The following is a 24,947-nucleotide window of genomic DNA, read 5'->3' as shown; positions in this document are numbered from 1 at the left end:
ATTGTTGGGAAATCTATGGCAAAGTTCCTCCATCATTGTCTCGAATCCGTTGGGAATGAGGGGACGCCACGAGGAGGCTCCATACACATCAGCAAGACTGCCCAAAAAACTCTGGAGCGTAACTCCACACAAGAGTAAGAATAAAACTTGGCCTCAGAAGCACAAGAACACAAGAGAATAAGCGAGTTTCCTTGGCGCTGCACGACCTTTTAAATTGCGCACCACACGTTCACTTCACATCATTGATTACTCCTCCCATTTTTCTCAGTGTCACCTCATGTCACCCAGTACTGCGTGCCACACACGGAGATCTTAGCCTAACTTTTCTGTGCGTATGGGGGGGGGGGGGGAGACGGACTTACTTGATTACTAGAGGGTGCACCTGTACTCTTTGATGCATGTGTTTCGATTCCGGCCATTTCTATTTAATCGGATTATCTCTTTCTCCTGGCAATTTATAAGTACTTACACTTAAGCAGTTTAGCGATTCATAATACTTTATAATATCACATATAAATTGAAGGATTCTTAGCTTAGTAACATTTTAGTGAAATTTACAAGTTTGGTATATTCTGGTACATCAATAATTGATTCAAAATTGCAAGCCCATGTTAAGTCTGAAGGAAACGTAAATTAATTTTATTTTTGTTTAATTCAGAACTTAACACTATCCTTATTTACTGCGCCAGCCTGGGCCTTAAGGGTAGAATTAAACTCCGCCTAAGGATAGTTATAGGGTATCAGGTGCTACTAATATCATCTACTAAAATTCAGAAGCCTTAGGTTTTCTAGTTTATTTGCAGTCATGCCCTTTTCTCTCTTAATTGGGATATCCCCACGCACATATATGATCACAGGTTCGAAATTTTATGAATGGTCAGCCAGCATGGTCAGAAATACAGGCATGAAAGGTATCAAAACAACTTTAATGAATTCATTATTTAATGTAATACCAGGAACAAAACAATTATTAATACTAAGTTAAACTCTTACTTTCTTCTCACTCTCTCATTCTTAAAAATAAACATTGATTTCTAAATCTTTACAATTCAATTTTCTCAACTTATTTGACATTTTTGTTAACAACTCATTAGGCCAGCTAGTATCTAATAGTTCTTAAAATTCAGTCCAAAGATATAGAGTTATTCACATAAATTTCAATTATTCATACTTCCTTTTATCACAAATTCGAAATACTCTCTTTTCCGTACTGTTAGTCAATTTCTCTAAAAGGGACTAGAACATGTGAAAGTACTTATCTACACTGTTTTGGTTTCTCTCCGTCCTTTCTTCTTTGTGAAGATTCTGGCTATCTTGATTCTACCGCCACGTGGGATTCACGTGCTCTTCCTGAATCGGGCGCTGTTTCTTTGCTATGGATTTACGTCAATGCTTTTCTCATTGATGGCCTACGTTTGATCTGGCCGTGCTCTGTGGCAGTGCCATGCTGGACCTTCTCGAAGGTCAGCTCTTAAAAATAAGAACTGAACCATGATGAACACTTGTAGCACACGGTGAGAATACAGGAACAAACAAAACGGGGGGGGGGGGGTTTCAAATCAGTGTTGTGGGTTTTATACGCTCCACAAGAGCGCTACCTTTCCGAGTATGATTTCTCCTATCGTCCTGCCAATTGGTCCCCGACTGGGTGACCTCACCGATCCTCATACGGGACTTTCTAATTCCGGGAATACATGCATCATGATATTTTCTCAGATGTAACATCCGCGGGCGGTTGCGCTCCTCTTGTAGCATTAGGGCGACCTTTGCCCCATCTTGCCGAATAATTTGCATTCTTTTACTTGTAGAATATCACTAATAATTTCTCTTACAATTGCCCCTTTTTGTTGATATACAGATACATTAATTTCAATTCAAACAGTTCAAGATTTAATTTGCAAGATGTTATTTCCTATAAAAACATAGTCACACTGTGCTAAATGATAAGTATGCTTATTTAATTTATTTATTTATGTTTACTGTTAGACTCTGGAAGGGTAACCTCATTTAGAGTGAGGTAGCCTGTTTCAGATCTAACAGAAGTTTTACAAGGTATTTAAGGCTTCGAATAAGTGGAGTGGTGGTTGCACACTGTGTGATGATATTCATTTACTACCTACAGACCAGTCACTCACATCCATGCCATGGGATGCCTCCTGATTGGAGAGTGGACACACTAATCACTTAGCCAGTCAGGGTCATTATATACCAACTGATGAGTGTCAGATAGTCACCCAGCAGTTCTCTACATATCGTCTAATTCCTGATACACATATGCACATACACCCTCAAAGCAGTGTATGTGATACTGTGACAGTACTATACAATTATGGTTTCATTATTATTTATTTCCTGTCAGCAGCTTTCCTCCAAATTAGGTTATCACTTTTTTTTTTAGTACTACAGCATTGTCAGAACTTATATTTTTGTCATCTAGGACACTGCTGACTACTTCAGTCCATAAGTGCTAACCTTTTCTCCCCATTCTGTTTAAGTGACCAAAAGTTACTCTTCTCACCCATTTCTGAATGCTAATCAATGTCAAGTTCCTTTCTAATATCTTCATTTTGATATGATTCTGCCATTGATGTCATCTGTTCACTCTCCTAATTTTACTCAGAATCCTCATATTTGTGGTCTTTCATCAAATGTTTTATTTTAACACAGTTCTCGGATCTGATTAAAATTGGTTTAGAACACTGTCTTATATGCTTCTGATGTAGTGACTAATTTCTCTTATTACTTATTCATTTCACTTCCTATTTTACTAGGTCTGTTTATTCTGTTATTTCCATATATATTTTGTCATATTAAAAAAAAAAAAAAATTGCACCTAAATGGCTTTAATATTTTGCTTGTCTTATAGGTTCTCAGAAAATGCAGTTGTAATTTTCCATGTCCTTGCCTATTTCTGTTCTTGATTTTCATGGCAAATTTATTACAGCAGTTATTTCAAGTTAGTTAAAGAAGCATTAAGACTTGTACTGAATTTTTTTTTTTTTTTTAGGAATATAAAATTACCTGCATATAAAAGAGTTAAACTTCACATCTCGTATTTTGATATCAGGTTTAATGCTCTTCATAACGTTGATCCATATAGGTGATGAATAAGTGTGAAGATTGTGAGCACCCTTCTTTTACACCTGATTTTACATCAAGCTATCTTCCTGTACTTTTCTTCACTTCCAACTGCTGATGTACAACTTAAATATAGATTGTATTGCTCTGTGTATTATATAGGGTAAATTCCATTTACCCTATATAATTATATTATTTTGAAAAACTTCTCTTGGCACCTTGTTGTATATGCCTTTTTTCCAGAGCTACAAAACTGAATTTCTTGTTATATTTCAATGATTTTTCAACTGTTTGTCCTGTAGTGAAAATATGATCCTAATAATTCCTATTTGGCATGAACCCAACTTATTCTTGCCTAATTTTTCTTTGGAAAAGGAAAATTTTCTTATCTCTTGAATATGCTTGCATATTCAAGAGATAAGATAATCGCCTCATTTTGCATTTGAAAGATTCTTTATCCATAAGGTGAAATTTCTGATTAGAATTTAAGTTTAACTAAATTTTTGATTTTAATGATACAGTTTGTATATACAGTATTTTGTTCCTTTTGAAGATTTCAGGTAAACAACTTAATTTAAGCTATTGTGACATTTCAAAATTTAAAAGTTAATTCTGAATTTCCATTTCTGTTATTTCCTACTCTAGTTCTTACGTCTCCCTTTAATTGTGCATTTGTATGTTTTCAGGTTGTCATTTTGTGTACTTTATATATGATTTCTGCCATTCCTTTGTGTTCTGTTATGATTTTGCAATTTCTGTTTCATTTCTTTTATTTCTAGTTATTTCCTTTTGTTTACTAATTGTGAAGTAATTTACTATATGAGTGATGGTGGTGGTGAAGATTTTGGAAAAGTTGGTTGGAGCTAGCATTCAGAAATGGTTGACAGAGACTCTGTACTTTACAGTGACCAGCATGGGTTTACTAAAAGAAGGTCATGTTTGAGCAGCTTACTCACATTCGGTAATAATGTTATCATTAAATTAGACAAGGGGAACGGATACACCATGATACTTGGATTTTGCTAAGGCTTTTGACAGAATACATGAAGATATGAGATTGGATTATAAAATATTGGTGTTGTTAATAAAATGGCTGACATATCAAAAAGTGGTATATGGGGGATGTGTGAGACTGCAAGATTTAAGATAAACAGTGGTGTACCATAAGGATCAGTCCTTTGTCCATAATGCCATTGGGAAAAGTTTGACAGAAGACATACAGTATTTGCTGATGATGCAAAGATAGGCAGGGCAATCAGGAATGCAGCTACTATGCAATACTTGAAGAATGATTTGAATAACCTGGCATTGTGGGCATGTGGAAATGGCTGTCAGTTCAATGTTAATAAATGTAAAGTCATGCACTTCAGTGAGATTAGATATCTGTCATATTATATTGGTGGGATTATGTTAAAAGAAACTGATCAGGCTAGGAATCTTGGTGTTTTGCTGGACAGGAAGTTAAAGTTCGAGGGCCATATAGCAAAGATTGCAGATACAACTCAGAGGATAATCACAATGCTGCCTTGACAAGTAAAGATAGGGAAGTCATTTTGCCTTTTTACAAGGCCACGATTAGACCTTACTTGGACTATTGTGCAGAGGTCTGGTCTCCTGGTTTTTGTGGTGATTCTGATAGGGTGATGTGTGTGTGGGGGGGGGGATTAAAAATGATATCAGGGTTGTAGATGTGGAATACGGATATGAGAACCAATTAAGAATTTGTAGATAAGCAAACAGGACAAAGAGAGGTGATATGATTGAGACTTACAAACTTTTGAAACATTCATACAGTAAAAGAAAATTTTCATTTTGTGGAGGTTGGAATAGGGCCTGTGTAGCTCAATGGAAGTGGCATCTCCATCTCCATTCACAGTGCTAGGTTGCCTGAAGAATGACAACCTAAGTTCAATTCTAGTTGCTGACTAGATGAACTTTTGTAAGCCTTTTTCGACGGTTCCCATTTTAGTTGATCTCTGGCATGGTTATGCATGTTTTTTAAGTTGAAGATGCCAAGAAATTATATTCTTGGTTTCATCCCTTATCCAAGCGTAAGCAAACAAAGTTTGCATGTGAAGTAACTTTACAATTTAACTTAACTATTTGTATATAGAAGCTAATGACTTCATCAGTTGCCTTAGTATCCCATATTTGGGATTAGCATCTCGTATGTGGAAGAGCCATATTTGGCCTTTCCCATATTACGTATGTCTGTAAGGATATGTACCTTACATTATTGGGATACTAAGCCAATTGATGTAAAGTCATTAGCCTCTATATACAAGTAGCCCAGTCTTGAAGTTACTTCACGTGCAAACTTTATTTTCTTACACTTGGATAAAGGATGAAAACTGAGAATATAATTTCTTGGCATCTTTAACAAATAGTATAACCAAGTGAAAAAAAACTTTAATCCCCTAAACTCAAGAAATTGACCCTAGAACCCGAACTATCACAGAAAATAAAAAAAGATATATGTATAGTGTTAGAATTAGGCACTTGTCAGCTGCCTCCTTCACCAGATGATGTATATAATTAGTGATAGTCTTAGGCCAGCTATCTCTGATTGGCTATTGGTGAAAATTGAACTACCCTTTAATCCTTTATTATTATTATTATTATTATTACGGACAACTCCAAGGAGTCCTTAGATTCATCAAGGGAGGCCCTAACAGCATGTCAAGAACAACTATTCAACATTCACATAGTATCTAATCATACTTTGCCTTGAACTCATTTACAGTCATGGCACCCACAACAGACTCTGGCAGCTTATTCCACTCATTCACCACTCTCCAAGTAAAAAACCTAGCTCTAACACCCTTGCTAACCAAACTCTTGCCCAGCTTCCATGGATGGCCCCTAGTCCTCCCACCACCAGTCCTATTCTCAAAAATATCTTCTGAATTAATCTTATAGAAACCCTTCAGTAATTTCAATGTCTCAATCATATGACCCCTTTTCCGCCTATCAACCAATTTCTGCAACCCACAAATCTTCAACCTGTTCTCATAAGGTTCATTCCATAGACCTGCTATCATCTTGGTCACTCGTCTCTGGATCCTCTCCGCCTCTTCTCCATCAAAAAGAAACCCTGGCACCCAAACATGGGCACAGTAGTCTAGATGAGATCTTATCAAGGCTCGATACAGAGGAACAATAACTTGTTTGTCTCTGCTCATCAAAGTATTTTTCAGCAACCAAGTGATTTGATGAACTGATTTAGCCACTTTTGCGATGTGCCCCCTAAACTTGAACTCCCTATCCACCAACACTCCCAAATCCCTGACCTTCGTCATTCTCCTGGAGTACAGTTCCAGAAATGTGGTATACTGCTGCTAATCTTTTCACCACGAAATGCATAACCTTACATTTTGCCACATTAAATTGACATCCATTCTCCTTAGCCCAGTCCTCCAAACTATTCAAATCATCCTGCAAAATTTTGACATCCTGTGCATTCACTATTACTCTACTCAACTTTGCATCATCAGCAAACAAATGGACAGTTCCTCTCAGATCTTCTCCTATATCGTTAATCAACAAATTAAACAGTAGTGGTCCAAGAACAGAACTCTGCGGCACACCACTAGTCACAGGCCGTCTTTTGGACTCTACTCCTGAATAAACCACTCTCTGATTTCTCTCCATCAACCACCCTCCTATCCGTCTTACCAACCCTATATCCATCCCCATGTACTGCAGTTTACTGATTAGAATTCCATGTGGTATCCTGTCAAAGGCCTTTGGTAGGTCCAGTAGAATCACTGTAAACCCATTACCTTTATCCAGTTCTGCCGTCACTGTGTTATAAAATGCGAGCAAGTTACTTAGGCATGATCTACAATTCACAAAACCATGCTGTCCCCCATACAGTATCCCATTTTCATCTATCCATTCCTGTATTTTTCTCTTGACTATTTTCTCCAAGACGTTGACAATGATTCCTGATATGCTGATCGGTCGGTAATTTACAACAGTCTTGGAACCTCCTTAATGCAGTGGAACTATTTTCTCCTCTTTCCATCCCCTTGTGACTAACCCAGACCTGAGACTCAAATTAAACAAAATAGTCAAGGGCACTGACAATTCTTTAGCTGCTTCACGTACAACATGAGCTGGTATACCATCCAATCCCACAGATGTATTGACATTGAGGTTTTGTAATAGACTATCACTTCCACTTCATTCACCACAATTCCTGTATAAGCTGTTGGTTCCTTCATTCTTGCAATGTCACTGCCTGGATGATATACTCATGCAAAGTGCTCGCTCAGTAATTCCACTATATCAACTGATTCGGTTACCTCCCTACCATTGGCATTCTTTAAAATCATTCTGCCATATACATTTTTTCTTTTACTTGCAACATATCGAAAAAACTGTTTGGGATTCTCTTTAGCGTGCATAGCTGATTTTCTTTCATAATCCGCTTTTGCTTTTCTTACCACACTTTATACCATTCATGTGCCTGCAGGTCACCTTTCTCCTTAAATTCCCTCCACAGTTGTGTCTTTTTTTGCAGCCCAAGCTTAATGGTGTTATTCATCCATTTAACCTCTACTTGATTTACTATTCGGACTCAGTCAGCCATTGTTTCCTGGAAACACTCCTTACCCACCTCCCATGCACTATCAACATCCAGCCCTTGCAGTTTTGCATGCCATGGCACTGAACCAAGCAATCTCTTAAGCTTGTCATACTTGCCAGCACGGTAATTCCACATATACCCTGTCTTAATCGAAAATTCCACACCTTTAGCCACCTCCCAGGTCAAGACCCTATGATTGCTCTCACCAATTGGTGGCAACGTGGTCATATTCATTACAGCCAAATTCTCAGATGCAATTACTAGGTCAAGCACTCTCTGACCCCTAGTATTTTCCATTATATGCTGTCGCAGATAGTTATCCCGTAATAACTGCATAAAATCCAATTCCTTCCTCCCATGTGTCCTCTCCTCCTTCCAATCAGTGTTACCATAGTTGATATTTCCCATAATAATTACCCTCCTTCCACTCATTGCTTCTATTTGCTTATGCATACCATCTCCACCATCTATTCCATCACCTGGTCTATAGCAGTACCCAATTGTATATTTTGTTCTGCTAGCCTCAATCTCACATCAAATAGCCTCAAAGGTGTTCTTTTCTCTATCCTGTAGTTCGATTTCTATTCACCTTGGCTGCAGTTCATCAGCTATCATCAATAACACTCCTCCCACCATTTTATTCTCTCTGTCCCTCCTGAACACACTCTACTGTACACATTCTATCCCACTAGCTATATCCTCTTCTGTCAGCCATGTTTCACTAATGTTAATAACCTGTGGCCTGGAAGAGCTAACCAAGGCCAAAAATTCTTCCTTCTTGTTCCTAATACTCCTGGCATTAGTATACATGAATTGCAGAAGCCCATTAGTCCCACCTCTATTTTGATGCCTTATACTAACTATCCCATGCTGATTTGTTGTCCTTTGTACTTGCTTGGGCATATTATACACATTCACACACTCAACTGCCTCCCTAAAGTGTGTATATCTACTTCTCCCCCCCCTTTAATAACTCTAGTTTCCCTGATTCTGCATATCCACTTTCACTTCATTCAACGACACTTTTTCAAGTCTCCGCACACCAAATCCATTCAAATTTAAACCATCCATCTTATATAAATCCTTTTGCCCATCAAACTCACTCCACACATTTACAAACTCCACATCACTCCTGCACATAGAGTCATTTGCAATTATGGCACTCCTCAACTGTTCTCTGTCATACCATGGTAACAGACTCACTATCCTAACTCTCTCACTCTTTTCTTTTGCTACCTCTAGTAATTCCTTCAAGTCCTCTCTCATAGCAATTTTATCTCCATTTAAGTCATTCGTTCCCCCACTACTATCATTTCTTTCACCCTCTGCTTTTGCACTCTGATAGACTCACATCTTTAGTTTTCACACCCGGTAAGTATGATTTTAACACACTCTCATCTATTACACCTCTTACTAAGGAATCTCCATACAACACTCGCTCCTTCATTTTTCTTACACTCATGATCATGTTCTTATTTTTCTTATCATACTTTTGCCTTTTATTAGATGATGCGCTCGGTAAACAATTTTGCAAATGCTCCAGCTGCCGCTTCAGCCTATGTATCACTCCACGCAACCTTGTGTTCTTAATCATTGCAACTAACTTGTCATTTTTATTATCCATTAAACCATTCACTCGTTCTGTGTTTTTACCTTCATTCTCACTTTCAACACTGCTCTCAAAGCTATCTAGTACTACATTGCATATTCTTATCATATCACTATTTTCTACATTCTGACTTTCAACAACGATATCACTCTTGCGACCTGAAACAAACTTTAAAACCTCCATTTAAAACCTATCATTATCTAACCAAACTGTAACTGCTCTCTGCAAAGCATAAATCTCATAGACGTTACACTAAATGAACTCCCTTATGTTAAAATTTTTAAACAAAGATGGCGATTTGGACGGCATTGTTTTCCTTCTTATTGGTGCCATGTGCACACTATCTATTGTATCTTATCAAAATGCTAATTGAAATAATGCAGAAAACACACAAAAATAACATAGACATGCTAAGATATGAAAAGTAAACAATACTACGTAAGATTCAAGCAATATTGCCAATTATTACTCAAAATAACACTTATCTTTTCAGGAGCTTTCTATCAACACTACGTACCATGTAGCCCTCTAGCGACAACCAAATGTAAGCCAACAAAGTTTGCTGCTGAAGTATTTTCAGGACTGGGCAACTCGTATATAGAAGCTAATGACTTCACATCATTTGCCTTAATATCCCATAATGCAAAGCACATATCCTTACTGACATGTATAATGCTATGCATTATGGGAAGGTCAAACCCAGACCAGGTTTGACCTTTACTGTGGTTTCATCAGTGGGAACCTTGGTATCACCTCTGGGGTCTGGCTCCCACTGATAAGACCTCAATAAAGGTTAAAACTGGTCCGGGTAGTGACCTTTCTTATAATGCATAGCATTATACATGTCACTAAGGATATGTGCTTTGCATTATGGGATATTAAGGCAAATGATGTGAAGTCATTAGCTTCTATATATGAGTTGCCCAGTCCTGAAATTACTTCAAGCACAAACTTTGTTTGCTTACACTTGGATAAAGGATTAAACTAAGAACATAATTTCTTGGCATCTTTAATTTATATGATATTATGTTCGTAGTTCGGATTTCCCATGATGAGTCTTGAGACTCCATGGAATGTCCATGCAAAAGTAATGACAATAATAATAAATAGGACATTATACTGAGCAGTACACAGTCTATATTTGAATTGTAAGCTGGCAGTTAAAATTGAATTAAATACAGGAAGATGGTCTTATATAAAATGAGAGACAAGGTTGCACACTATCTCCACTGTTGTTCATCATCTAGATCATCAGTTCCCAACCAGGGGATATGTGCTGGGCCATTCAGGGGTACACGAAAAATAATCAGTAATGGCAGAAAAACAAGTAAAGTAAACAAAATGCAAAGCGTTTTGTTTACTTTACTATCACTATCATTTTATGGAAACAAAAGAGTCAGTATTTAAAAACAGCTATTTTAAAAACAAGGAATATAATTTATAGAAATAGGTTTAAAAGGGATACACAAGTGGAAAAAGGTTGGGAACCACTGATCTAGATGGATCACTCTATGAAAGAAGAGACATTAGGCCTGATATCAAAATCTGAAATAGTCAGCTCAGCTCTTTTTTATTCAGATGCTTGTTTTATTTCTTAATAAATCCAGTACAAGTTTGCAGGATTTCTTAACTAAATTGGGTAACTTTTTTATCAACAATTGCTTCAACAGAAACTGTCAGGTCAGGCATATCTAAGTTCTACATGTTCATGTTTATTTATTATTTAAAAAAAAACAAAAAAAAACTCTCGTCTCATCTCTTTACCTTCTTCTTCATGGTCTTTTCCCCATAAGTTTTCATCTCATACATTCTTCTTGGTATTTTTTCTCAATTTAGTCTGATATGTCCAAACCACTTAAAGTAAAAATAGTTCATGAGCATTTCTCCATTGTTTTCTAGTCCAAAACGTTCCTAATGGCCACATTTCTTATGCTGTGTTTCTGCTAACATTAATCACAAAACTTTCTTTTCCTTGTTTGCATTTTACTTGTACCTCTTTTTGCTAGTCTCCATGTCTGTCTCTGTTATATAAGACAAAATGGGCAAAAAATAAATTTTATTAATAAAAAAACTTGCACTTTAATGGGACCTTTTTGTCCCAAAGCATACTTACAATGTTAAACAAACATACTCCCAGTGAAGGCTTCCTTGATATCTTCTGATTTAAACTTCCATCACTAGAAAGTATACTTCCTAAATATTGGAAGTTTTGCTACTCTTCAGGTAAACTATAACACTTTTAACTTGTTTATGATTTACAACCATGCTCTCACTCTTGTTATTGATATGTTATCTATAGTCTGTTTCACATTGTTTTAGTTGCCCAGTTTCTTTTGTAGCTGTTCTCCTTTTAAATGTATCCAAATCACCACATCATCTGTAAATGCAGCTGTTTCTCCTTTCTGGTTGTTAATAGTATCTAGGACACTTCATCACAGTAGTTTATTTATTTATTCGTATGGAGTTTCCTCCCTTTTTCTCCCCTGTCCCTGTTGAGGCGAGTTGAGCCCCCCTCAATGGGGGGTTAAGTATTTATGGCTGTAGATCTGTGTGTGTTCACGGGGCCGGTTTGCCTGCTTGTGGGATGAAAAACGCCAGATAAACTGGCGGAAAAACCCTACTGCCCGCTCCCAAGACTGGCTAACTTGGCTATGGCTGAAGAAGAAGATCCTTAAATTCCTCACGTCTTCGACGGGAATTGAACCTGGGACACTCCTTCCCCAGTCATATGGTTGAGAAGCACACAGCCACTAGGCTAACCGCTCAGACATCACAGCAGTGAATATAAAACACTTCCATGTTTCAGTCCATTATAAAGTGAAAACCATTCTGAATTACCAAATTTAGCTTCACACAGCTCTTACATTTAACACACACAAACACACATGCATGCATATTCTTCATTATAACTGTTTCTTCTTTCTTTTTCTGTATCTATTTTGTAAAAACATTCCCAAACTTTCTCCATTGAGCCAAATCATAAGCCTTTTTTGTAGAAAAACCCATAAATAGTCCTCCTCCCCCCCTTCCAAATTTTAATGTTTCTCCATCATCTCTAAAATGAAATCAGTAATTGATCTTCCATTTTAAGGCCAAACTTCTGAACTCCCTAGACCTTTCTCTATTTTATCCTTTATTCTTGTTGCCATTATCCTTTCATAAATCTGTGCACAGTGACACAATAGTAATATTATTCCTCTAGAGTTACTGCACTCCCTTCTTGAGCCACCTTTATATATTGTAACAGCATTCTAATACAGTTGGTCAAATCATTAGGCATCACCTTCTTTCTCCAGATTAGTCTAAAGACATAACAAAACCATTTCAACCTTGAACTACCAGAAGCTCTGATCAGTTTTTAATAAGCAAACCCCTTCATGTGAGGCACCTGTTCATGGTGGAAGAGACCTCCCATCGATGGTAGTGGCCCTTTTCGTTCTTTCTCTTTTTCTTTGCTTTTTTCATGTATTTTTCACTCTACTTCTCCTTTTTCACTAGCCCGTCTTTCAGACTACCATCACTGGGATCCAATGCCTTGCTGTGTTTGCTGTGCAGCAACCCATGGACATCCAAGAAAGGGGGGATCCTGGTAGTCTTGCACTACTTTGACCTCTGCGTCAGCAAGGAGTGGTCCTGAATGGGTCACCCAGGATCAGTCAGCTAGTGGGCTTGCTTGCAAGGACCAAGGATGTTGCAGTAATTCTCCTTCCCCATGGTCTGGGAACAGGGCCCAAGGCTTGCTATGGTGCTTGTATAGCATCCAGGGTAGCCCTGGTGTTCCACTCTTGAGCACAGTCATTTCGTGCCAGATAGTGGGCGCCCATGTGTGGCTTCTAGCTGGATGGCGGGAGGGCCTCTGGCACTGAACAAAAAACTTCTTGAGCATCAGTCTTTCGTCTTCAATCATTTCAGGAGCCAAAAGCCCCAATCAAGTATTGATACACCTTTCGATAACAGAAGTAAGAAACAAGACATGATACCAGTACAGATGTAATTATTTTTCTAATCATCCATGCAACAGGTGAAAAGCCAATAGAGAAACACATCATCCTTCATTCAAAAGGGTCTGGAAGAACTATTCAGTTTCTCCCAAAACAGTTAAAAAAAAAAAAAAAAAACTTTGTTCTGGTGATGTCCTCATAGAAATAACATTTCAACAACTTTCTGAAAAACTACTGATAGCTACTTCAATAGGTGGAATACCAATAACAGTCACACACCAAACATTCAGTTGCTGTAGAGGAGTGATCTCAGAATGGAATCTTCTAGATGTTCCTGATGAGAATATATGTTCAGTGTTGAAAGAACAGGAGGTGACAGGAATTAGGTGCATCCTCATCTGTAGGAATGGTTACCTGGTTCCAACCAGAAACATCATCCTTACATTTGATACTCCTAAGCCTCCAACATCTGTTAAAGCAGGTTATCTCAATTGACCTGTTAGACTGTATATCCCTAATCTACTAAGATGCTTCAAATGCCAGAAATATGGACATGCCCAAACTGCTTGTTGTAGCACTGTCACTTATGCCTGATGTGGTAGTAAAGTGCATGATAACTAGTCTTGCTCTGCCAAGAAAGCTATATGTGTAAGCTATCGGGGAGATCATCCATTGTACTACCATGCATGTCAGAAGTGGAAAGATGAAAAAGAAATGCCCAAAAATTAAAACAGAACAAAACATATCATATTAAGATGCAAAAAGATGGTTAGACACCACCACACCTGCTCTGAGATCCTGCTATGCTGAGAAAATAACAGTTAAGTAAATGCCAACAGGAACTCAAATTTGTATGTCTATTCCACTATTTGATAATTTCACCATACCTGATCTTGACAACGTGACTGTTTCTCTGTTGAGCACATCAATCAATCTCACTCTGAAAATGGTCTCATTCGATGAGAAACCACCTGTTAAAGAAATTGTGGCAAGGTTATCACTAAAAGACAAACCACCGGATTCTCCCACAGAAAAAAAAAAAAAAAAAAAAAAAAGAAAAGAGAAAAAACAGAAAAATGGATGCTTCTGTATCCACTGAAAGTAACTTGAACTTACCCAGTGATCCTGACACATTGGAAGATGTATTTGATATTTTTCCAGAGTATGAGATGGACACATACTTCATACATACTTCCCAAAATCTAATGAAAAATATAAACACAGCAAGTGTTTATATTTTTCATTAGATACCCTCAATTTCCCCAAAATCAGACAAGTCTATGAAGCCTAAACAATAGGAAAATTTTTACAATGGAACTGCTGTGGGTTTCACCAGAATATCAATGATATCAAGCACCTGCTGCAGAAACACAACATTTTTGTTTATGTCTGCAGGAAGCTTATTTAAAACTCGGTGAGGATCCTACCATCAGGAATATCACTCTTGTATGCAAGATCAGAACTGGAGATTGTCCTGCACATGGTGGAGTAACTATTCTCATGGACAGTCATACCCCATTCCATCATGTTCAGCTTAATGTATGGAGTTTCTAATCACAGTATGCTCAATATATTTGCCAGGTTCCAAATTAAATGAAATGGAACTCTATAATCTAATATTGTAACTGCCTCTGCCCATACTCCTGATGGGTAACTTTAAGGGACATAACATAACACTGTGGGATAGTACTAACACAAATAGACGAGGTCATATCATTGAGTGAATGCTCAACAACCATGACTTCTCCCTTATTAATAATGGAGTAAACACCTCTTTCACATGCTTAACTGCTCGTATTCAGCAGTTAATCTTAGCATCTGCTTCTCTGTCTTTTGTCCACCACTTGTGGGATGTTGATGAAAACATATATGGAAGTGATCATTTTCCTCTGACCAGTGCTACATCTTCACAAGAACTCTGTCCTCCTACATAGATATTTATGTGAAAAATGGACTAGGCTGACTGGAATATATTTTCTCATTTTGCAAAATTTCATACTGAAGCAGTCAGCCAAAATCTATTAATGGAGCAGTGAAGTGTCTAAGATTAAGATTGTTCATGCAACCACCACAGCAGTTCCAAAAACATCATCCCAATTTCCACTCCATTCAAAACCCTGGTGGAACCAAGAATGCCAAGTAGCCAAAAAAGATCAAGATAAAGCATGGGATATATTTTGTAGACATCCTACCACAACAAAATTAATAGCATTCAAGTGCTCGGGCCAAAGCACTGTTGGCCTTGATGACATGCAATAGCTGTTTGGGATCAGGAACAATACATCCATTATGTTCCAAGGTAGACATGTGGTGTATTCTGTTTCTACCTTTACTCTTCTGGATTTTATCCCAGACAGCTTTTGCACTGGCTGTTGATCATTGATTAATCAAACAACCAGTACAAAAACTGTCTGGGATAAAATCCAGAAGAGTAAAGGTAGAAACAGAATACATCACATGTCTACCTTGGAACATAATGGGTGTATTGTTGCTGATCCCAAAGCACTATTGCAGACACTTTGGGAGAAAACATTGCCAGGATTGCAGTAGCAATTTCCTATCCTGATTCATCTTGCAAGAACAACAAGAGAATTAGCAGCTATGCTTTTGTACCAAGAGGATTGAGCTGTACAATCTCCCATTTGTTAAGGAGGAACAAAAAAAGCTTTTCTCCTCTCTCACCCTAGTGCAGTTGGCCTTGATGACATTCATTATAAAGATGATAGAACATGATGATAAAACACCTACCATCATCTTCTGTGGATCTTCTCTTACTATACAATAAAATATATACAGAGGAAGAGTTTCTGGACTCTTGGCATAAGTCAGTTGTCAAAGTCAGGCAAAGATCCAGCCTAGGCCAACAATTATCATCCCATTGTTTTCACTAGCTGTCTTTGTAAGGTCTTGGAAAAAATGGTAAATGCAAGGCTTCTCTTGTACTTAGAAAGCCACAAACTTCATTCCAACATAGAGTGTGGCTTTCATAGACACTGATCAATGACCATTTGGTCCATTTAGAAATATCGATAAAAGATGCTTTCCTGAAATGAGAACATGTGTTTTGGTGTTCTTCAACATGGGGGAAAAAAAAAAAAAAGCATTTGACACAGCCTGGAGATATGGCATGTTAAAAGACCTGTTTAATCATGGTCTGAGAGGGTACCTTCTGGTTTTTATTAAGAACATGCTATCCAGCCATATCATCCAAGGCCAAGTGGGAAGCATGTTATCTTGTCCATGTCATCAAGAAGAAGGGGTTCCTCAAGGCTCTGTCTTTAGTGTGATCTCTTTGCTATTAAAGTGAATTCAGTTACTGGCTTCCTCCCACAGTAGGCAATTTCCTTTAGGTCAACAACTTCACAATTTACTATCACTCATGTAACATGATGGGTCATTGAAAGACCACTTCAGCAAGCTATCAATAGTGTCTCTTCATGGGCTCTTTGTCATTGGTTCAGATTATCTGCAGGAAAAAAATGTCTGTATACACTCCTGCCAGAAACACAATTTCCACCCCAATCCTGATATAAGACTGGGACAAACTATTATCCCTGTAGTTCCAGAGGCCAATTTTTGGGACTCATCTTTGACAGAAAGTTAACTTTCTTTACACATATTCGTCTTATCACATATTTGGGATAAGGGCATTGAACATCCTCCAGACTCTATCCTCTACTGAATGGGGTGCTGATCAATGTTCATTGCTCTGCATTTATTGTGCACCTGTATGTTTAAAGCTAAATGATAGATTATGGACCAAATGAACCACCCTATCACTTAGACAAAAACATTTGTCTCTTAATTATGCCCTAAATATAAAGTCCCTTCCAGATCATGTTATATGGACTAGTCTCTTTTCTCTATTTTGGGAGGTCCTTTATCACACATCAGACTGCCATCCATCCTGTTGTTGTTGTTGTCATGAATATTGACAGCATTATCTGCACCAAACAAAACAGCATTCCTCCATGGCAGGCTTGCATCCCATCCTGCAGCTTCTCACTTTGTCAACTACAGAAATCTCATACACCCCTCATCTGTCTACAAAGTAGGTTGCTCTGATTTAAGAAATCAGAGCAACCTACTCTGATTTCTTCCCATTTTTACTGATGGTTCAATATCAAAGATCTGTTGGCTATGTTTCCTAACATTACAATCTCCAATCAGATCCTGCTCAATTGCAGTAAGTATACAACAGAGTTGCATGCCATTCAGCTTGCACTTGTGCATATCAAAGAAAACTTCTACCAGAAGTGTATAATTTATAGACTGTTTTGAGTTCTTTACAGGCTATCTCCTCTTCTGTGTGTAATTCACATCCAGTGCTTGGTGAGGTGCTTCAACTCTTGTATAAAATAAAGACCCTTAATTTCGATGTTTGGTTATGTTGGATTCCCAGCCATATTGGAATTAAGGGAAATGGCATCACAGATGCAGCTGCTACATCAGCTCATACTTTTTAGACATACTGTTTAATGGTCCCTTATACCAACTATACACAGGTCATAAAATCAAAGTTAATTGTCCAGTGGCAATACTCCTGGTAAGAGACATTAACAAACAAATTGCATGAGATTAAGCCTGAAATTAAGCATTGGCAGTCTGGTCAACGTAGGAACAGAAGAGAGGAAGTTGTTCTTGCTAGGATCTTCATAGGTCACAGTGACTCCCCAGTGACTATTAACTATTCAGTTAATAGTCACTGGGGATTCTTTAAATAATTAAAAATATTCAGCTTTAACCTTCAGAAGTATAAAAAAATATGTTACTGATGGAATGAACCATTTTCTTTTCTTCTTTCCTAAAATGGATATTAATATTATCATAAGAATTGATAGAATTATTTTATTGTATGTCCCTTGGTTGAATGCAAATATTGTTTGATATTTTCTATTATTAACAACTCAAGAGACATTTGAGTCTGGTAGGTAACTTTTTTTACATGATTTTAATCTTTTAGTTTGGAAATTATAAGTCTGCAATTCTACTTGTCTTTATTGTTCACACACACATATATGTATGTATAATCCATCTGTTTTTTTTTTATTTCAGTGAATCTTTGCCACAGTTCTCAAGTGTCTAAATTGTGGAATGAAATAGCTAGTGAACCAAGTCTTTGGCAGCACTTCTGTCGAATGCCACAGTGGCAACTGTCAAGAGCTGGTGAACAAAAACAGATGATAACATTCCGTCTTCCAAGTGGTCGTATCGATTGGAAAAAAGCATTTGCTGAAAGGTATCGGCTGCATCGTAATTGGCTGAAAGGATACTGCCATGTTCGAACATTTCATGGACATACTCAAGGTGATTATAATTAATCTAAGTTACCATTTATTAATGTATAACTATATAATTGCAGTTAACAAAATAGTGTCATAAATAAAATGAAATTTGCACATCTACTTGAAAATTATCTATACTTTACATCTCTCTCTCTCTCTCTCTCTATATATATATATATATATATATATATCTCCTTTCCTCCCTCCTAATACACTGTATTTATAATTTTCATTAATACTAATCTAACTTTATATCATTAAATATCTATACATTGTGTATAAGCATTTTGAAACTTCTGTTAGTTTGAAATGAAGGCTGAAGTGGCATGAATTGCATAAAAAAGTTGAATCCAAAATTTGCAAAAAGCTGGTGTTATATTTATATCTGTTTTAGATTTTTAATGTTGTTATTGTTTACATATATATATATATATGTACCTCTATATTTCTCGTATCAACTACCTCTTAAAACTCTTTCAAGGATAAACCTTGTCTTGTTTAATCCTCAACTATATCCCTTGTCCACTATGCCTTTGTTGTAATCTTTCGTGGCCTCTCCTTCAATCTTAAATTGTGTGCAAAGTCTTCAAACAAGGAGAATTCTCTCTGATCTATAAATTCTGGGGACAAGTCCTTTTCGGAATCAAGAAAATTTATTTGTTTCGCTGCGCCATCTTGATTCCTATACAAGAGAGAACTTCTTGTCAGGGATTTGACCTACAGATTATCACGATTCCAATAAATATCAACATTAAACAAGCCCTTAATTATTTCTAAACAGCAATTGTAATTATTTCCTGCGTTTTTACTTATACAGGTTCGATATTTTTATCAGGTGGTGCATTGGCTTGGAAAATCATACACGTATTTTGGATTAAGAAACAAAGAAATTTATTCATTCTAAAATACAATACATTTTAATCAAAACTAAGCTAAATGAAGGTCCCTAAAATTAATTATGCAAAAATTAACAAACAGGATCTAGTTCACAATCGGTAGCTCTCATTAGTGATATTAACAAATCAAACTGTCCTTAACCCGATTACTTAACACAAATATGTGGATGAATGCCCTACTTCTTCCTCAATTAATGCACATACAACACATCAATCTCAAACTAACCTTAAACTAATGACAATTCCTGTAATTCTACACTTCTATAACTATAAAGATCCTTGTTAGAGGAATAGGTGCTGAAGTCCTAAAATCTGTCTTAACAAGTCTGATCCACTGGAGATTTTTACACTGTACCTCACTCTGGCTTAAGAATTACACAATACAATAAGAAATAAAGCTTTACGTTACCAATCAGACGAATTCATTAGGAGATACTTTTCATCGTGTCTTCTTGTAGGTTTCTTTCAGGTCATCACCCTATTCATCAAGCTGTTTGTTCCTTGCCTTGACTTCTTGATGATTTTAATCATGGATCACTTCTTTACCTTATGTCCACGAATCTGTCTGGCAGAAGGGTACAGCTGGAGCTATACGAAGTTTCGCTGTATGCTGTTTGTCCCGTCACATGGATGGCTATGCTCGGACAAGCCTGCTATTTTGACCATATTACTGTTGCTGAATGACTCCTGCTCGACTCAGTCACATCGAAGCTATGACCCACCACACGGAAAACCCCAGGGGGGAAGAAAACACCAAAACCTGAACTAGGAACGAAAAAGGCAAAAAGACCACGAACTCGCATCGCTAAGACTTTTATATGCTCCATGTCTGTTCTTCCTAATACGTCATTGATTTGTAGATGCCACCTAATTCTCCTTGCACACCGCACCATCTCCTTTCATTGCGTTTCCACGTGGGCAGCTTACACGTGCCTTGGGTTCATATAGCAACTGCCTGCGGTCATGTTTGTAATCGGATTACAATAGTTTACTCTAAACTCTGACTTTGTTCTTACAATGTCACCTCTACATTACCTTAATTCTTGTCAGTTATTTAAGGACCATATACAAAATATTTACATAAAAAATTACATGAATGGACTATTATTACTATATATACAAGGATTTCTATTATGATCTATTTACAAGTAATTCTTTTTAGGAGATTTCTTTGCACTTCAGTTAAATCCTGAATGAAATACTCACAGACAATTTAAGTGTTCATTCCAGATTTAACACTGGGTTATATACAACCATTTTTGGATAGGAAACTGTTAGTCATTTCAGTAGTATGCATCCTTCCAATAGGAAATAGAAGTTTTTTCACTTAAATATATTATTTTTTATTTTTTAATTTTTCACTTAAATTTTTTCACCGAAATGAAGCCAATAGGCTTCATTTCGGCAATATAAACATTATTAAAATTAAGGGGATATTAAATCCCACATTGTTTTAAAACCGAATAAGAAACTCAAAGATTGGAATCCGAGTTTCATGCCAAATATAGTAAACTATAAAAGAATCAGCAATTACTAGCGTGAGCTAATGCAAGTAGTCCTAGTACGTAGTACAATCTCGGGTAACTCGCAGCAAAGGTGGTAAAGTTCAGATCGCTATTCTTGGTATTTTCCATAATGTAAAAACACATTTCCTAGGAAATGTATGCTGCTATTACATTATGGTGGGAGGTCACTACCCAGACCAGTTTCAGCCTTTTTTGAGGCTTCATCAGTGAGTAGCTAGACCATATAGATACCAAAGGGTATAGCGAAAAGAACTTATGTACTCTGCTATACAAGTTGTCAAAAAGGTGCAACCATTAAGTTACTTAAATATAAAGAGCCAATAGGCTTCATTTCAGCGATATAAACATTATTAAAATTAAGGGAATATTAAATCCCACATTGTTTTAAAACCGAATAAGAAACTCAAAGATTGGAATCAGAGAGTTTCATGCCGAATATGGTAAACTATGAAAGAATGAAGCCTATTGGCTCTTTATATTTAAGTAACTTAATGGTTGCACCTAAAAGAATTGAATTATTGCTGCAAGGAACCTTTTAACAGTACCTGCAGAAGGTTAGCTAGCCAGTCTGATAGAGGTTGATCGCTTCCCTTCCCCAGAAACCAGTTTTGGAGGACTCATCTTCAAAACAAGCAGACCAGCCTAAAGCACACTTGCAGTTAACAAATATAATAATAAAGCTTTAATTACTTACACTGTGGTCCAAGGCAGTTCACGGATCACCCTTAAAGTTGATGTTATTATGTTGATGGACATTAGAATTTATCATTAAAAAAAAATAGCATGAAAATGCATTTGGAGGTGGTCTCCGGAAACATGGAAGAATTGAATTATTACTGTCAAGAGTAAATCTCTAAATTAAAGATACCAAGAAATTATATACTTGGTTTAATCTTTATCCAAGTGTAAACAAAAAAAGTTTGTGCCTGAAGTATTTTCAGGACTGGGCAACTCATATATAGAGGCTAATGACTTCACATCACTTGCTTTAATATCCCATAATGCAAAGCACATATCCTTGCAGACATGTATAATGCTATGCATTATGGGAAGGGTCACTACCCAGACTGGTTTAGACCTTTATTGAAGTCTCATCAGCAGGGGCCAGATCCAGAGGTGATACTAAGGTTGAAGTAATGCAGAAGTCATATTTTCATATTTACAAGTAGCCAAAAGGTGCCACATCTTATTATTAACACTTTCTGACCTGAATTTTTTTTTCAAAGTGAAAAAAATTTTTCTTTCTATTTATTTTGTCTTTAGGTCTAAAAAAGCAAGAGTATTAAGTATTTTTCAGACAGCTGCAATCTGTCGGCAAAAAATGGAAGTATGATGTACGATACCAATTGGAATCAATTGCCACGTAATATGGGCTATGAAAGCCAAGAAAGTTAGTGATTCAAATTGGTGATCACTATCCGTTCGGGCAGAAAGGGTTAAAATAGTATGAATTATAGAGAGTTGTTGGAAGTTTTTCCACTTGTTATACTATAAATCATAGATACCAAGAAATTGTATACTAGGTTTAATCCTTTATCCAAGTGTAAGCAAACAAAGTTTGTGCCTGAAGTATTTTCAGGACTTGGGCAACTCGTATATAGAAGCTAATGACTTAGCTTCTATATATTAACCTTAGTATCACCTCTGGGTCTGGCTCCACTGATGAGACCTCAATAAAGGTCAATATATAGAAGCTAAGTCATTAGCTTCTATATATGAGTTGCCCAAGTCCTGAAAACACTTCAGGCACAAACTTTGTTTGCTGTGTACATATATACATGTCCGCAAGGATATGTGCTTTGCATTAGGGATACTAAGGCAAGTGATATGAAGTCATTAGTTTCTATATATACTAGTTGCCCTAGTCTGAAAATACTTTAGGCTCAAATTTTGTTTGCTTACACTTGGATAAAGGATTAAACTAAGCATATAATTTTTTGTATCTTTAATTTATATTATAACCAAGTGGAAAAACTTTCAATAAGAATAAATCTCCTTTTGTCTCTTTTATCTCTTTATTACAACAGTGACAATTTTCAGTTATATGGTGCGGTTCAGTTGCTATGGATGATGAAATGAATTGCAAAATTATCCTGCTGGATACTACACAAGTAATCATTATCAATGGTTTAAATTATCCAAACATTGATTAGGAAGCAGAGAAAACTCATGATAAGGACGAAAAGAAATTTATTGAACGAGAGAAATTCAATAAATTTCTCTCGTTCTTTTGTTTCTCTTTCTTTTGTCTCATAGACAACATTTTGATCATAACTTCAGAAGAGTATCTCATTTAAGGATGTGATTGTTTTGTTACTAGTTGGAGAACAAGAGATCATGTCATACTCTCCCAGGAAGTAGCAAAATATATGGATGTTCCAATTAGGAAAGATTACATGCTGAACTACTACAAAGCTGGAAGTTATGACGCTCAGAAGAATACTGTGTTCAATCCCGTGGTATCAGTTACTGCTGATTGGAAAGAATATCAGCAGTGTGTGTGTGGGAAAACTGGATAATGCTTAAAAGGGACATATTCAGAATGTGTCCATAGTGCTTGTAGAACTCTAGGGATACCTTTTGAATGTGTGGAAGGAATAACGTGGAGAACAGTTACGAAATATATAAAGAGCAGACTGGAAAAGTAATGAGTATTGTACAGAAAGCTCTGTTGGAGTATTAAAAGAAATTGGCTGTGTAGACCATTAAGGTAACCCAAAAGAATTTTGTTATGTTGCAGCTATAAGAAAGAGTGATTGTGGAAAAATAACTTGACTGAATGCAGGTGGTACCCTTGTATCGGAAGAGATGTGATTGTTTAAATAATGAATGCGCACTTCTTTAAGATCTAACAACCTGTTTTTTTTTTTATTTATTTTTTATTTTTAAATAACGAAACCTGTGGTGCGTTCATAATTAGAAAAAACACACGTATAAACCACAGTGAAAATTATTTAATTGTAAATATTTCATCCTAATATCTTAGGACATCATCAGTACAGTATTTAAACAAAAATTAGGAATAACATACAGTTAGGGCGCATGATTATAATAGAATCTCATGAAAGTGTGCATAATGTGCTAAAGTAGTACAAAAAAAAAAAAAAAAACTTTAATTATTTAACACAGTTTTGTATGATAATTTCCCATACTTTAGGAATAGTAAGAACGTCGTTGCGGTTTAGGTTTGGTCTGTGTAGTAGGGCTTCAGAACTTTCTTTGTATAAACGTTCATGTTTAAATAAAGATCTATGTAAAAGTTTAGCCTTTTCCCAATGGATCCTATGGTTTGGATTTTCAATTCCGTGTTGAGAGAGGCCAGATTTCTGCGGTTTAAGAAGAGAATGTGGTCTTGATGATCCGAGATGCGTTTCTGAACAGACCTACCTGTCTGTCCAAAGTAAGATAATTTGCATGAGCATGGAATCTCATAAACACCAGGTAACATCAAGGGTGAGAATTTGTCCTTAGGAGAAGGTAATAAGTTGTAAATTTGGTTGATAGGTTTGTAAGTAGTGGCAAAATTGTATTTCTTCATAATTTTAGAAAGACGTTCTGAGATGCCTTTAACGTAAGGTATGGGAATCCTATGCACTTCTTCCTGTCTGGTTTGATGTATGCAGAAGTCACTGATGATTTTTTGAGTTGTTTTGGGATTATATCCATTTAGGATGGCTGTATTTTTGATAACTTCTAATTCCTGGTTTAAAGATTCTTCAGAGGAGCAGAATTTGTGTGCTCTGGAAACTAGTGATTTAATAATGCCAGATTTCTGAGATGGATGATGAGCAGAAGAATTGTGAATGTAGCGACCTGAGAATGTAGGCTTGCGAAAGACGGAAGTGGCGATGGAACCGTCTTCTTTTCTTTTGATGTGTAAATCCAAAAAAGAGATACCCTGTGGAGATTCTTTTTCTAACGTAAAGTTGATGCGATGATGAAGAAGGTTAATTTTATCTAGAAACAGTTGTAATTCAGGTTCGGGATGATTCCATACTGCAAATACGTCATCGACATATCT

The 24,947-nt window shown here is 36.7% G+C and overlaps 1 protein-coding gene across 5 annotated transcripts in view; it reads left to right on the top strand.

The window, feature by feature from the left end:
- Positions 1-24,947, top strand: part of LOC150108908 (uncharacterized) — a 295,478-nt gene that overhangs the window by 124,306 nt on the left and 146,225 nt on the right. For all 5 annotated transcript variants that reach the window (XR_016550111.1, XM_090410920.1, XM_090410911.1 and 2 more), the window contains exon 5: positions 18,275-18,526. Coding sequence is in view for 4 of the 5 variants with exons in the window: in XM_090410920.1 (XP_090267046.1) it covers positions 18,275-18,526 (252 nt within the window). In the remaining variant the exon portion in view is untranslated. The remainder of the gene's footprint in view (positions 1-18,274; positions 18,527-24,947) is intronic.

Source organism: Typopeltis vanoorti, chromosome 2, assembly GCF_054136105.1.
Source record: "Typopeltis vanoorti isolate ZY-2024b chromosome 2, IOZ_Tvanoo_1.0, whole genome shotgun sequence".
NCBI lineage: Eukaryota > Metazoa > Arthropoda > Arachnida > Uropygi > Thelyphonidae > Typopeltis > Typopeltis vanoorti.
This window is presented reverse-complemented; position numbering and strand designations above follow the sequence as displayed.